General features: G+C 59.0%; 1 protein-coding gene across 3 annotated transcripts in view; it reads right to left on the reverse strand.

Annotated features, from left to right (window-relative positions):
• Positions 1-15,681, reverse strand: part of SCUBE1 (signal peptide, CUB domain and EGF like domain containing 1) — a gene marked incomplete at both ends in the record, with an annotated part of 130,615 nt that overhangs the window by 56,205 nt on the left and 58,729 nt on the right. For 2 of the 3 annotated variants that reach the window (XM_082850199.1, XM_082850200.1), the window contains one exon: positions 3,912-4,037. The exons of the other annotated variant lie outside the window; for it this stretch is intronic. In XM_082850199.1, coding sequence (XP_082706325.1) covers positions 3,912-4,037 — 126 coding nt within the window. The remainder of the gene's footprint in view (positions 1-3,911; positions 4,038-15,681) is intronic. 3 annotated transcript variants of the gene reach the window in all.

A 15,681-nucleotide genomic window follows, 5' to 3' on the forward strand; every position in this document is an offset into this window, starting at 1 on the left:
ACACAGTTGCAGGGCCTACGGCCTGGAGGAGCTGCTGCCCTTGAGCCCAGGATCTTAAAATGTTTCCCAGCATCAGCAACCCGGGCGCTGAAAAGGGGGCTGAACAAGCAGGAGCCCGTGTGAAGCAGGGAAAAGGAGAAATTCAAGTTGACTGGAAAGAATACACATTGTTCTCTCTTCCCAGTGAGGGATGCCGTGAAAGGAGATCCAAGGTCTCCACGGCAGGGCTTCTCACTGCCCCTGCTTTACTCCGCTGTAAGATGACAGGGCGCCCGTCATCTGTGTGCAAACGGTACACCGGGGCCTTGAGGACAGGGTGTCTTCCTGGAGACCTTACCCATTTGTCCAGAATTCTATCTACACTCTGAATTTATCTGAAAGCCCTAATGATGATCAGGTATGCAGAAGTGAGTCTCAGACCAACCACAGTCAGAGGGGCAGAAAACTCCGAACTGGCACAGCCTGAATGATGTTTTAACAGGTGACCCGTGAGCAGGGCTGGGGCCAGAGGGAGGTCACGTGGTGGCAACTCCCCGGTGAAGGATTCCAGGTGTTTCAGAGCTGAGTTCTGCAGCTGCGTTTCCTGGGTACTCCTCCTTCCACCCAGAGAACAGCACGGAGGCTCTGGGGTTTCCAGCCTGAGCGACGCTGGCCCTGCCGACCCGGCCACACGCAGTCTCCCTGCCAGGTGAGGAGGGCGCGAGGAGAATGGGTCCTACTCACTGTCCCAGACACTGTCCTCAGCGACCAGCGGCTGGCGGGCTGCCTCTTCCACAGGGAGCTCATGACCATCCGAAGGAGGGACCCAGCTTCCGGGGCGACATTTCAAGGACATGCAGAACTGCTTCAGGAAACAGCTGGGGCTTTGCCACCAAGCCCTCTGGCCCCTCTGTGTGGGAGTGTCTCTTCTCCCAGCATTTCTGGGTGCCCGGCAGCCTGGAGTCAGGGTCTCTCATCTCTCTGCACAGGAAGAGCCTCAGGGAAGCCAAGGTCCCAGGGGGCTGCCGCTGAGCACGGATCTCAGGTGAGGGGAGAGCCCCACCTTGGGCTGAACATCACGTGCCTTTCCGGACTGAGAAAAGCCCCATTCAGGGTGGGCAGGGGTGGACCAGTGAGGGGACAGTTCTTTCCAGGCTCTGGGCTCCGGGAGACGGACGGCACCCTGCAAGTGGCTCTACGGAGGACACGGGCCTGTCTGAGGCAACCGGAGCGAGGGCCACTTTCTCGCTCCCCCGCTGCAGGCCCGCGTGCATCTCCCAGACCACACGGGCCGAGCTGTGAGCACGTAGAGAGCCTATAGCACGTACATGGAAGTAAATACTGGAGCCCTGAGCTCCGGAAAGACCCAGAGAAGGATGGAGAAAACCTCCTCTGGCCCTGGAGTGAGTCCTGGGCTCTGGAGGGAGGAAAGTTTGGGCAGAGTCCCCTGTGGTCCCACTCGTTCACAGCGGCTGCCCAGGCCAGGCCTCAGCCCCCGACCCAACTCCAGATCTAGAATTTCCTGGGCCTCAAGTGAGCTCAAGGGCTAGAGGGAAGTCTCAGAGCTAACTTTACGCTAATCCACATTAACCACACAGAAGAAACCAAAGCTGACGGGGTGGACAGCCAGGGGTGCCGTCCCTCGGCAGGAGGGCTGCAGGGCAGTCACCCACTCCTGGGCTCCAGGATGGGTACTGGACTCTCCACACACCTTGGCAACACCCAGCCACTGAGCAGAGAGGGTGGGACTCTATCTGCTTGACCAAAAGTTCGGCGCGCGGGTGTAGCTCTTCTCTGTCCGGGTGGGGCGGGCGAGTCTTGGCCGTGCACAGAGCTCTCCTTATCCCTGACCTGTCAGACCAGGCTGGTCCCTCAGGAGATGCTCTCTGAGCAAACCGTCCCCTTGTAGCACTTGTAGCACTCGCCCCACACGGAATCATAGGATTAGGCAGCCTGTGAGTCAGTCCCAGCCACTTCCTGGGGCCCACGGTTCTCTCTCAGGCACCTAGCTCAGGGCTTGGCCAGGGCGGGTGTCAGCCAGGCTTGCGGACTGAAGGAATGCGCTTTCCTCCTGGCCGAGCCTGTCAACAAGCCTGCCCACGCCACATATGCTGGTCCCTGGCCTGTGTCCTGAGGAAGCTCAGATTACCCCACGGGGAGCACTGGGAAGCTGGAGTTATTCCTTCTCTGTTCTGAAGGTTGCCATGTGGCAGGAGGTTTCTCTGCAGCTAAAGGGATCCATCTGCTGTAGAGGACAGGAGGGCCTGGGTTAGAGCCGGGCATTTCCCCGTCAACAGCGTCCCTGATTGATCCTCCCCTTGGTGACAGTGTACCTATTGATCACTGCGATCCCGCAGAAATGACTAGAAGAGGAAGGCTGGTCCACATCTGGGACCAACCTGGGCAGGAGGAAGTGTCTTCACCTTGGGAAACGGACGAATCAGGCGTGGGGGCTGGAGCACGAGCTCCCTTGGTCACAGGGACTATGTCTGAGGCATGTGGGTCCCCGAGATCTCGATGACTGCGGAGAGTGGAGGAGAACTGGAAGAGTCACGATGACTAAGGACGACGGGCTGGCAAAGGCCAGCTGTCTTCTCCACAGAATGAAGAATGGAAAGAAAGCCCATTTTCTTTAGGACAGCTGGTCAGCGTCTGTGTCCTGGTTCAGTGGCCAGCCTGGGAGTTGGACTCAGACTCCTTCATACCATTTTTCTGCAGCAGAAGGTGGGCCTGGTATGAAGTGCTTGTCTCTGGCCAGAGACGGGCAGCAGTCACACCAGCCACCCTCCACTCTTTTCAGACACACAGCAAACATCACATCAATCTGGGCGTCCTGGCTGCCCGGCAAGCAGAGGCCACGTCCTGCCACTCCCCACGCAGTGCCGGGAGGATGCACTGCGTTCGAAGCTTTGAGGACTCAGTGTTCAGCCACCGTCTCACTTCGTTTGCTGGCTCCCATTCCTACTGGGAAGTGCCGAGTGACCACATTAAGAGGCTGGATTACGCCTGCGTCCTGCAGGCTGACCTCCAAGCTGGTCCTGAAACGGCACCTTTGACCAGAGGCCTCATTCAATCCAGATTCCCCAGGGTATCATCGTCTATAGTGGGCCTTTCAGGGCTAGGCTATGAGCTCTGGTCTTTGATCCTGGAAATAAGCTCAGTGCAGCCTGCGCTGGGACCCGCCCAGAACCAAGCTCCTTGCCTTCTTTTTTTTTAAAAAGTAAATTTATTTATTTATTTTTTGGCTGCATTGGGTTTTTGTTGCTGAGCGCGGGCTTTTTCTAGTTGCGGTGAGTGGGGTCTACTCTTCGTTGCGGTGCGTGGGCTTCTCATTGCAGTGGCCTCTCCTGTTGCAGAGCACGGGCTCTAGAGCACAGGCTCAGTAGTTGTGGTGTGCGGGCTTAGCTGCTCTGTGGCATGTGGGATCTTCCCTGACCAGGGCTCGAACCCGTGTCCCCTGCATTGGCAGGCGGATTCTCAACCACTGCGCCACCAGGGAAGTCCCCTCCTTGCCTTCTTTATACCATTCTGTTACCAAGGGCTGCCCTGGCCCACTGCGAACCCACAGTCCCTCCGTTCCTGCTGGAGAGCTCGAGCACAGGGCCAGTGGGTCTCTCGGGTCGGGGACGGGGGGGAAGGAGGAGGTTACGATGAGCACTGGCAGGGCTGTCACGCAGGGCCCTGCATAAGATCCAGCCCAGGTCTGGGGCTGTGTCAGTGGTACTATGCCAGGGAAACCCCGAGCCTGGGGCTTACGGCCCTTGTCCCTCATGCCTCCCAGGCCCCTTCGGTGGGGGGGGCCCTGCCCTTCTCTCCCCCCAGGGGACTGAGTGCCCTTCTCAGGCAACGTCCAGCAGACTGGACAGACCCCCCACAAAGCAACGGCAGGAGACGCGTGGGAATGTCTGACCCCTTTGCCTCCATCTACCTACGTGTGCAGTCCTTCTGGTTGTGGGCAAGGTCAAAGCCGGGCCTGCAGTCACAAGCCACCCCACCTTTGGGCGTCTCCCGGCAGATGTGGGCACAGCCATGGTCTTTGTTCATGCAGTTCATACCCTCTGGGAAGAGACAGACAAGAGAGGGGTTGGGGACCAGGGAGAGAGAAAATTTCAGGCTTAGAAGAGATAACCGGCGAAATGTCACAAACAAACGTAGTGTTCTTGGGCTGCCGTTGGCACGTGCATGGCATGCACACGGGGGGTGCACCTAGTCATCCAGATGGCGATCCCCTAGGGGGAAACTGAGGACACGGTGCCCAGGTCTAGAGCCAGGCCTTGCTCGGAGGCCGTAAATGAGCTTGCAGGACCCACGGAGGAAACGCTCCTGACCTGGGTCAGATTACAGGGCATGGGCTGCAGGATGCTTCCCAGCTCAGGGGTTTAGATGGTTTCCCCACGAAAGCAGATGTGGGTGGCGTTTAAAACGATGGCGGTGCGCAGCACTTTTCAGTTTGTACGGGGATGCCACAAGCCCCCGTGGGGCAGGTGGAGACTTGCATTTCAGGCTGGGCACACAGAGGAGTGCTGACGGGTCAGGGTGCTGACACACCCCAGCCGGCCTCCAGCTGCAGTGCTCCCCGGACCCACGGAACCCCCAGCCTCAGTGCAGAGCCCTGCAGGCCCGGAGCCCCGAGCAGGCGTCCCTCCGCCCTCCGTGCTTATTCCAGTCCAGGCCACACACGTCACTGTGCTCCTGATCGCAGCCTGAGATTCCTGCTGGTCGGCAGATGTTCCTCTTTAAAGCAAATATGTGTGCAAACCTCAGGCACCTTTTCCTCCGAGGCCTCAACTTAAAAGGGCAGCTCGCAATGGACTCCCCTGCTGGCTGGGAAACTTCAGAAATGGGAGGCTGTGGCAGTGGCTCAGGCTGGGCCACGCCACTGCCTGCTCGGCACCCCATGCTCTAGCTGCAGCGGGCTTTTTTATCTGAGCCTGTCCACGTTGGCCCTGCCCGGCAGGCTCTTGCAGCTCGTCCTCTGGCCGACTCGGAAGCCCTGTCCCTCCCAAGGCCAGCCAGGTTCCCTGTCTTCTCCCCTCCCAGAGGCCTCGCTGGGTGCCGAGCTGGGCTGCCCACGGGCTTTGAGGGCAGGAACTATGGCCCATCCACCTCCGGAGGCCTGGCCTCTACACACCACCCAGTCAGCGCCCGCCAAGCATCTCGCCAAAACGCCCTGGTGTGATCAGGGAGAAGCAGGGTTCCCTGGGGTGGGCCGTTTGGCCCTTCTCCTGAGTTGCCCACGGTTTTGGGGAAATCCCCTCCACCCCAGAAGACTTGATCCCCCCGCCCTGTCTGCCTGCAGCGGCTCAGAACCCCCTTCAGTTGACCCCGGTTGATGTTTATCTTCCTGGGGATTTGTGAGGAGTTTCCAGAATTTATGAGGTCAGGGGTCAAGTGAGAGGTTAGAGGTCACAAGTCCATCAAGAGGCTAAGTGCAGATGAAAGGAAGGGCTGCTGTCCGCCCACACGGCCCTGAGACCTCCTTCCCCAGGTGACTCACTGGCCTCCTGTTCGAGGTGAGGACTAACTAGCTCAATCTTGACCTCGGCCACTTGAAGCATGGGCAGGGGGCAACTGAGAACTGACAGATGTTTGAAAACACAAACACCCTGGCAGCTACCATAAAGACTGAAAAAAGTCTGAAGTTGAAGAAAACAGAAACAAGTCAAAATGAATGAAGCAGACATTTTGCTCAGCGCACCGACCTCTGGTTTCACCTGATTTTATTACTCTCATTATTTCTTCACCTTGATTTTCTCACTTACGCAAGTCAAATTGTCCAGCTGGAGCCCAAAGAGCTTGTGTTTCTGTTATGGCTATAAATATTTACTAGAGATTAAATGGGGAAATTTATCTCTATTAGTTTATTTAAAAACGGAAATTTAAACTTTATTACACATCAACGTTAGTACATCTTTGGTTAAAAACGGTATTTTCTAAAACAAGGAGAGTTGGCTGAGAGGAGGGGCCCTTGCCGAGGAGAAGGGGGGGTGGGTGTGATTCTCGACCATACTGTCTGGAGCCCTGGCCCCTGGCTCTCCAGGCACTTGTCATCCTTGCCTGTACGGGCGGGGAGTCTCTGTCGGCTGGGCCTGCCGCAGACTGGGCGCTCTAGGGGCCAGTCAGCTACTGCTGCGGCTCCGAAAGGCGTGTGCACTGTAAGGCCCGTGCCCCTACGGCCCTCCCTCCCCCGGGAAGCCTTCCTTGGCCCTCAGGCCTGTCAAGGGCCTTTTGGACACCCATGCTCTCCTCGCTGTGGGGTAGCTGTGTGGCTCCCCTCTGCTCTCCAGGTGACTCAGGCTGAGCTCTGGGCCTCCCCAGTGACCTCACCGTCCAGGGCAGGTCTTGCCCAGGAGGGGATGCTCCGGGTCCCCACAGCAAAGGGAGGGGAAATGGAACAGCCTTGGGTCTGGGTCTCCCAGCTGCGAGCGGCAGCCACCAGCAGCCAGGCTCACGTACAGCTGGACCGCTTCTGCTCAGCTCGAGCGCTTCTGGACGCTCCTGACACGGTGGTCGTGAGAGCATTGCCATCATATTTAAAAATGACCCTAGCAACCACCCCAAAGAAGGCCACAACGGCCTAGCTAGGGGCCGGGGGTACGGCTTCCTCTGTGCGTGTGACTCAGCCCCTTGCCCAGCCGTGGACGCGGGAACTGCGTGACCTTCCCCTCCACTCTGCGGCGGCACTGGCTTCCGCGGGCCACGAGAAGCTCGGCTTCATGGCTGGCAGGACCACAGATGGTCAGGGCTGGACGGCTCCTTGCCATCCATCTTCCAAATGGGGAAAACGGGGCCTCGAGGCAGGGGTGGCTGTCCCAGATCATACGGCAGGCCTGGAACCCAGGCCGCTGGGCTCCCAGCCGTGGCTCTCCTGGTCTGGGGGTCACTGAGCGACCCTTGTGGGACTCAGATGACGGACAGGCAGCATGCATTTGCTGGGGGGTGAACAGAACTAGGAACCCGGCACAGAGCTGGGCTAACAAATGGTACCTGTTACTATTTGTTGTCCTCAGAATTAAGAGCCTATGAAAATTCAAGGCAAATTCAGACTGTGAAGCTCTCCGGGCAGCCCCTCAACGAAGCGCAGAACCCCTCGCTCCTCTCTGACCTTTACCCGGCTGCCGCTGAGCACGAGGGCGGAGCCTCAGCTCACCTGCAGAACCATCACAAAGCCTCGTCTCTCCTGCTGGTGTCACCTCTCTAGCCTTTCCACACAGCGTGGCGTTCCTCGAGCGGCCGTGCTTTACGGCAGCTGGGGTCCCGACCTCTCACCTGCTTGTCCTCTGAGTCCCCGCTCTCCCTCTGCAGCCACCACTGGCCTTCCCACTAGCAGAGCGGCCTCGGGCGGGCCTGGCCCACGCCCTCTGCAGCTGCTCCGTGAAAGGTGACGGGCTCTTATGAGCAAGGTCACTCTGGCGGCGTCCTAAGCAAGGGGAGCGCTAAAAGGCTGGCCTATGAGACCCACGCCTCAGGGCAGCACCGAGCTGAGTGGCTCCCCTTGGCGGCTAACTGATGCCTTCCTTCACTCTCTGGGCGCGGCTCAAGCTCTGTCCCGCAGACCGCGGGTCCTGGCTTTGTCTCTTCCTTCCAGCTGGCGCAACGCTAAGGGCCGGCTCTGCGCTTCTCCCGTGCCTGTCTACCTGCGGCCGCCCTGCCCACCAGCCAGCGAGCTCCGAGAGGCCGTGTCTTGTCCCTGCCGTGTCCCGCGCCCAGAACCCTGGCTGCACACGGCAGATGCTCAGGAGATCTTACTGGGGAGCGGATGCAAAGGCGCCAGAGGGAGAGTGCAGCCCCCAGGCCGGCAGGCCAGCCTGGCCACGTGCTCACACCATCAAAATGCTCCGAGGAAGGCTGAGCCTCGTGCAGGAGGGGCCGGGGCCAGGGCTCCCCTGCTCGTACCTGAGCCTCTGGTCAGATACCTTCTTCCCTTTTCTCAGCTGACAAATGGGTTGTCAGAACGTGTACCTCCGAGGGTTGCCGTGAGGCTCAAATGAGAAGACCGTGCAATGTGTGTGGCACAGAGCGGGTTCCTAAGGAAGGAGGGCTGTTCCTAGAGCTTTTCTACACTGCTGCTGCTTCATTCTGCCTTGTGTAAAATGCGTGTTGCTGCTAAGTTGTGCTCTCCTGCCAACCGTGGGTAATTTGAGGGGAGACCTGACCTTTATTCTTTTCTGTATCCCAAGTACCCAGCACGGGGCCTGCCCCGAGTTAGGGGTCAGCAAACAGTAACTGAAAGAAAGCAAAGAAGAATGGGGGCGAGAAAGAGAGAGAAGGGAGGGAGAAGAGAGAAAGAGGGAGGGAGGGAGAGGAGAGAGAAATGAAGCCTTTCTTACCTCAGAGCAGATTAAACCCATTGCCTATTATTTAGGGGACAAGGCGAGAGGCATAGAGAATTTGGAAAGCACTATTGTGGCATTCTCTGCTGTGTGTTCTGTGAAACACAGCATCCCAGGTCGCCTGAGGTAGGGAATTCACAACGCACGTTAAAGGCTCTGAGAAGTCCTGCAGGCACTCGTGGACAGCCCCCTCCCCCTCACTTAACACAGTATCCTGGGGAGCTCTGCCCCAGCCCCTCTGGGAGGCTCTGGGCTACAGGCTTAGAGACCCCAGGGTGGCCCACTTCAGCCCCTCACCTTACAGATGAAGCCACGGTGGCAGAGGCACTGTGGAGGCGCAGGGCGGGGCAGGGAACACGTGGAGCCTGGCGTGGCTTCCTCTGTGCCTCAGGGCCTCAGGGGTAGAGCGGACGGCTCTCCCTTCTTGTCCGCCCAGGAAGGTGGTCCTGAGCACTGCGAGCTAACAGGGGTAGTACTGGGAGGGCTACTGCTGAGGGCCACGGGGCAAGTGGAAGTTTGGATGTGAAAGGTGAACCCCGGGGGGGGGGGCATGCAAGGTGCGTGTTGCCAAGCACTTCTGCTCCAGGAGAATGGTCCTGGGCTCCACACTGGAAGGGACTGCAGGTCCCCCACCCTGCTGCAGCCCCATCCCAGCTCCTCTGAGGCAGCCCGGCCCGCTCCCGCCAGCTCTGGCTGGCACACTGTCTCCACGGGCTTCTCCAGAACAAGGGCGGAGCCCAGAACTGGGCACAGAGCAGGCTTCTGCGAGCCTGCGGGACCGAAGGGCCCTGTCTCCCTCTGTCCTCCTGTGGGCCCCTGCTTTGTACCGTGTCTACTCTTGGGAGCTGGACCACAAGACAGCTGCCTCGGGGCCAGGCACAGCCACTCCCTCGGCCTCACTCCCCATCGTGATACCATGCAGTGCTGAGTCCAGCAGAAAGCCCTGTTCATCTCCCCTCCTCGAGGGGAAGTGAGATATAATTTCAGAGTTGTTCCCAGAAATCCTGGTCTTCAGGGGCCTGGTGCCAGTCAGGCCAGGCTGCCCGCCAGGTCGAATCTAATTTGATCCAATCCACCCAAATCCAATTACGTTCTGCAAACTCGGACCGAGTGTCTCCTCGGTGCCCAGGGTGGGGCGGGGAGCAATGAGGACACAGAAGCTTTGCTGACACGTCGCCAGGTCCACATTCAGGCTCTGACGCTCGCTGCATGACCTCGGGCAATCCCTGCACCTCTCTGAGCCTTAGTTTTCACCTGTGAAAAGTGAATAGTTGTCGGACCTGCCTCCCAGGCACTCACTCAAGGTGCAGGCCCCTCCTCTGGGCCAGTGAGGCTGGCTAAGGGTGCAGGTAAGGTCCTGAGGGACTTTATCCTGGGCAGGGGGAGCCACTGAAAGGTTGTAAACTGGGCAGCGATGCACTTTATGTTAGATCTCTGGATGCTGTATGGAGGCAACCTGCTGGGGCAAGAGTGCCAGCCAGAAGCAGGTGGGAGGCTGCTGTTATCACCCTGAAAGGGACGGAGCAGCCTGGAGGGGCGGCAGCGTGTGTGGGGACAGGGACAAAGGCTGGATCTGGGACACATGTCAGAGCCCCTTTCTCTCAGTTTTCCAGAAGACATGATGTAGGGACTCGGGCGCTGACTGTACTTGCATTTAATGTAACCCTCGCTGTAAGCCTGAGAAGTGGGTATGACTGTGCCCGTTTTGCAAACAAGCCCATGAGAGGCTGGATCAGGGTTGGGGAAAGACGTGCCAGGGCCACACCGTGCACAAGAACTCCGGGCTGCACCTTCCTCTCCCAAGCGCCCCGAGCTTCCTTCTGACGGGCCCCTCCCCAGGTTCTTGCACTCTCTAGGCCCGGTGACAGGCCCCCGCAGCCCTTTCCCACCAGGGCCTATTTTCCCAAAGGCCTCCTATCATTTTTTGAGGCTCTACAGGAGTGTGCACAGAGGTAAACGACGGCGGACTCTGCCTGCCCCAAAGCAGCGCGTACGTCGCGTCTTCTGGAGAGCAAAGTTCACGGATGCATCTAAAGCAGGGCAGTGGGGCTGGGGGCCAGTCTGTTTGTACTTAGGGGCAGCCTTTCTCGTAGCCCCCGGCCCAGAATAACAAAGCTGGAATGTGTGCCTCTCAGGGGTCGTTGCTATGGCGACTTCATCAATAACATCATTTTCCGCATCCCTGTCCCTTAAACACGCAGGAAGGGAAGGCAAGCTGGGAACGGCAGAGCGGGGAGAAGAGAACAATCACCTTGTTACGTCCTCCCCCAACTCGGGAGGAAGGGATTTTCCTCCCCTTCCACCTCATCAGTAGAAAATTACGGAGCCCAGGAAGAGGCTGGAGCCTTGGGGGTGGGGGATGCCAGGAAGAGGCTGCTGCCTTCCCCAGCCCAGACTGGGCAAGCTGGCCGAGCCAGGCAGGGAGAAACAAATGTGGGCCCCCACATGCTTCGAATGGGGGCGCTGAAGGGAACGCTAGCAAGGTCCTGCCGCGGGGGGGGGAAAGGCAGGGGCGGCAGCAAGGATGGGACCGTGGGAGAGGTGACGAGGACAACAGCTGTGCCCGTCCGCCCAGAGCCGCCTGTGTGCCAGGCTGAGCCACATGCTTTACATGTGTTATCTCACGAATTCTCCCCACCACCTCAGCAGGGCGCTTCTGTCCCGTACTGGCCCACTTAACGGATGGGAACACTGAAGCACCGAGAGGTTAGTAACTGAGGTGAGGGGGCTGGATCTAGGGGCAGCCCTGAAGCAAGACAGAATGGGGGCACCTCTGGGCTGCAAAACAGGAAACTGAAACTCGCTGCAGACGGATGACGACCCACCGCAGCTACCACTGTGGAGCGCCTTCTGTGCCCTAAGCACTTTACGTGAATAACTACCTTTGAGTCTCAGGACCATTTTTCAAAGTAGATGCTATTATCCCCACTGTGCCAGTGAGGAGAGTAGGACCCAAGAAAGACTTGGTAACTTGCCCAAGGGACACGGACGAGACAGGCATACCGTGTTTCACTTCAAAACCTGCGTTCCCCGTGGCCTTCTAGGAGGCAATGGAGCATTCATGGCCAGGGGAGGGGCAGGGAAACCCGAGCTGTCCCCTTCTCTTCCTTACCTTTCCCCAGGGTGTGAAGCACGGAAACGACCCAGCCCCTGCCCTCCCTGGCTACGTCCACTTTTCCACATTCTGTCTCTCCAAGCCCATATCAAATGCCAACTTCTCCAGGATGCCTGATTTTTCACGCGGCACAGAGGCAGACGTGAGAACACGGGCCCTTACCATCTCGCTCTGCAAGGTGAGTAGTTCTGTCATCATTTTACAGAACCATTCAGAGAGACTGAGCAATTTGCCCTTGGTCACTTGGGTAGGATGTGGTAGAGCTGAAACTTGAACCCTGTTCTGTCTGACTTGAAGACCTGCCCTTCTCCAGCTACAGAAGGAACTTTATAGAGCATAAACCTGACTGTATCTTCCCGTTGCTAAAACCCCGTCAATGCTCCCACCCCAGCCGGGGCCCAGGGTTAGGCTGAGAGTTCTCAGTATAGCACTCTAGGTCCTCCCCATGCTCTGCCTGCCACGGCTCTAGGGAACAGGGACACTTGGTTGTCGGCCAGCAATTTGAGGTCCTGCTTGGGTGTCACCTCCCCTAGGAAGCCCTCCTTGCTTCCACCCTCCCCTCAAGTCCCTCGGATGGATTAGGGGCCTGGGCTTCCACAGCCCTCTGGACTCCCCTCTCTCATAACACCCACCACACGCACTGTAACTTCTGGGTTTGCTGGGCTCCCCCCACCAGACTGGGGGGGGGGGTCCTTGAGAGGCAGGGCCCAAGCTTGAGTCATCCCTTTGCCCTTACCCCACCCCCCGGCCACCGCACAGTGCCCATTTCAGGCCTGAGAGATGTTCGCTAAACCTGGCTACACTGGCGAGGGGCCTGGGCTCAGCCACTCTGGGCTTTGGACTCTGCATCAGAACAGCGGCCAGTACCCGGGCAACAGGACGTGTCTGTCTGCAGGACCAGGCCCGGCTGCTGCCTGCAGTGCAGTGCTGGCCCCAAGCCTGTGCCGCCTGCCCGCCCGCCCGCCGGTCCGGCTCCACCTCGATCCCCTAATTACACTCCAACAGCATCTGTGCCTGGATGGTGCTGGGAGAGCCTCTCATTACGGGGCCTGGGCTTAGCAGAATGCAGGGCTCTGTCTCCCACCCTGTGCCCCTGAAATTACATCCTCCCGGCCAGTTCCAGGCCCGGCCGGGGCGCCAGCAGCCGGCTGCCCCAGACTAGACCCGCAGCTGACCACGAGCCCAGCCCACCCCAGGCTGCATCCCTAGGGGTGGCCCCACCTGGGAAACAGGAGTAAGTCTGTGGGCTTCCACTCGCCCAGAGCGCCTCAATGCCAGACCCCATGCCAGGCTCTTTGCAAGCTTCCCTAATGGACTATCTCCACGATGCTGAGTGCCAGGTACCGTCAGCAGGCTCACCAGACAGGTGACGATGTGAGGCTCAGAGAGGCTCCCCCACCTTGTGCGGTGGCGCAGCGACGCGACCCCCGGCCAAGTGCTCACTTCACACCCCAGCAGCCCTGTGCTCACTTGGCTGCCTCGCTGGCCCTCGAGGGGACTCTGCTCTGCCCTTCCTCCAGCGCCTCGTTGTTTCCATCAGCCCGATCCTTTCCTCGCTGCTCCCCGCTGCCCACTCCCCGCACACACAGACCCTTGGGCCGTCCCACCACCTCCACCCCTGCCTTCAGGCTGGATGCCCCCTGCCAGGGCCCCGGGGGGACTGGCCCTTGTCAGCGTGCACCCTGCCTCCCCCGCAGCACCTGCTGCCCAGCTGGTGCAGCCTCGGCAGTCCAGCCCTTGTGTGATTTGACCCCCGACGCCCTCCATGTTTATCTGCTCACCTGCCTACGTGCTTTCCTTCCACAGATATTTAGGTAGGGTCTCCCGGACACCAGGCCCTTCCTTCTGCAGGACCAGCCCGCTTCTTGTCTGTGCCTCTCATCCTGCTCTGCTCTCCCAGTGGCTGGACCACAGTTGAGCCCGTTGTAGGTGTGCAACTGACACCCACAGCGCGGCTGGCCCCGAAGCACCTGCTCACGTACAGACAGAGGCCCGTCTCTGAAACCAAGTCATCCTGCTTTGAGTTTACAAACAAGCAAACAGCCAGAATGGACTGGTTTTCTGGAGCACCCAGATGAAGCCTCTCCTTGCCCACTGAGGAGGCTGCAGCCCACCGGACAGGACTTGCCCTGAGCCATGCAGCAGTTAGCACAGCGTCCACGTGGAGCCTCCTGACTCCCGGTGGCTCCCCTGACTCCCCATGCCTTGACACTCAAGTTCAGTTTGCCTTTTTTTAAAATTTATTTTATTTTAATTTGTTTGGCTGCACTGGGTCTTAGTTGCGGGACGCAGGATCTTTAGTTGCGGCAGGCAAACCCTTAGGTGCAGCATGTGGGATCTAGTTCCCTGACCAGGGATCGAACCCGGGCCCCCTGCATTGGGAGCGCAGAGTCTTAGCCACTGGACAGCCAGGGAAGTCCAAGTTCAGTGTTCCTTCCATCACAGCAGGAGGTGGCTCACGAGGCACTGCTGGTTCAGGGCTGTCGACCAGCCTTTAGGCTCACCCTTTCCCTCCCTCACTCATTCTACGCCTTTGCTGAGCACCACCTGCGTGCAGGCCATGTGCTGAGGCCGCCAGCAGAGCCAGCCAGGATGCACACACGTCACAGGCGCATTTTCAGCTAAGACCAAGTCCTCTGCCGCAGCTGCTCACTGAGTGGGCAGATTCTGTGTACATGGACAGGTGGACAGATGGACGGATGGCCAGCTGAGACTGTGGCTGGCTCCTGGAGTGCCAGATGAGAGCAGAGGGGCAGGGCTGGCCTTCTCGGAGAGCAGGGACGGACCCCAGCCTCCCTTCAGCCCCTCACCTCTGGTGCCTTGACCAGTCCTGGCCCTGGGAGCCCCTGGAAAGCCTCGTCTGTGAGATGGGAGGGAGCCTGCCTGGTGGCTGTGAGGACCACGCAGCAGTGCGTGCAGACACACGTGGACAAACGTTTGCAGAGCTGCAGCTGCCACAGGAAGGTCGGCATCGCTGAGGTGGGGCGGGCCTGCTTTTTACCAGATCTACTTCCCATGCCTATTCCAGCCCTTTCTAAGGTATGTGGCCTGGAACTCGCTCGGTTTCCTCCTCTGTGAAGTGGAGAAGGGAGGTCATTAAAGGGCCCTAAAGAGGTGATGGCCCCAGCTCAGGGTCCCTGCCCACCCCCTACCCCGGCCCCGTGTGGCCAGCTCTGCAGTGCCTGTCCCCTCTGAGCCGCCCCTCACCCTGGACCCCTGCCCCCTCCATCCCCTCCCAGGGCTAACCGTCCTTCCTCTTCCCGTCCCCTGAAGTTCCCTGGCTGATCGCTAGGCGTCACCACGAGCACATCCAAGCCTCTCTGAGGCCCAGGTGGCTGGGACCACAGGCCTGTGAGACTTGCCTCCTGGGTTTTCACTCTGCTTGGGCTCCTGAGGCTAGGGGTGCCCCCTTCCTTCCCCAGGGTTGCCAGACACAGCAAATAAAAACACAGGATGCCTGGTTAAGTCCAGATCTCAGATAAACAAGTATTTCCTGAGTAGAAGCATATCCCAAGTACTGCATGGGTCACATTTACACCAAAAAAAGCATTCATTATTTACGTGAAATCCAAATTTAAATGGGTGTCCTGTATTTTATCTGGCAACCTTATCCCTCCCTCCACAGGGACCCTAAAGGGAGCCATGGGGGGTCAGTCAGCTCACACAGGCCCCAGGCCATGGCCTGGCTGTGACCAGGGAGCAGGTCTGTTTCTCTCTCCTGACAGGTGACCAGACGAACATAGCCCAGGTGCAGGAAAGGCCAACGTGGCGGCTGAGCGAGTGACCCCCCAGCAGCTCTGGGGGGCCCTGGAAGAGAAGCTACAAGAACGCTGGGGTGTGTGGCAGCAGGAGACTCCCTAAGGACACGAGCAGCTCCCAGGCGCCTCAGCCGGTGCCTCACCTCCACTGCCCGCCACGTGCTGGGCTTTGGAGTCGCCAACAACTGGGCTCTGGGCTGGCTCGTCCCAAAGCAGCTTTGCCCGCTGTCCCTGCCTGCATCTCCGTTCCCTCCCCTGCACAACAGGGTGGCAGCTGTTACTTCCCAGGGTCCTTTGAGGATTAAAGGGCACCAAGGACTTGGTACACAGTAGGAACTCAATAAATGTTGAGCACCTTTCCCTTTCCCCAGGGATCGTATCAAGGGCACGAACAACCACCTTTGGCAACTTACGCTGATTCCGACCATTTATTCTAACTTGAACAGACTGCCGAACGGTCACTTCACTCGGTAAACAGATACTTGGGCACGCACTG

The sequence above is a fragment of the Leucopleurus acutus genome (genome assembly GCF_964270905.1).
Source record: "Leucopleurus acutus genome assembly, chromosome: 11".
In the NCBI taxonomy this organism is placed as follows: domain Eukaryota; kingdom Metazoa; phylum Chordata; class Mammalia; order Artiodactyla; family Delphinidae; genus Leucopleurus; species Leucopleurus acutus.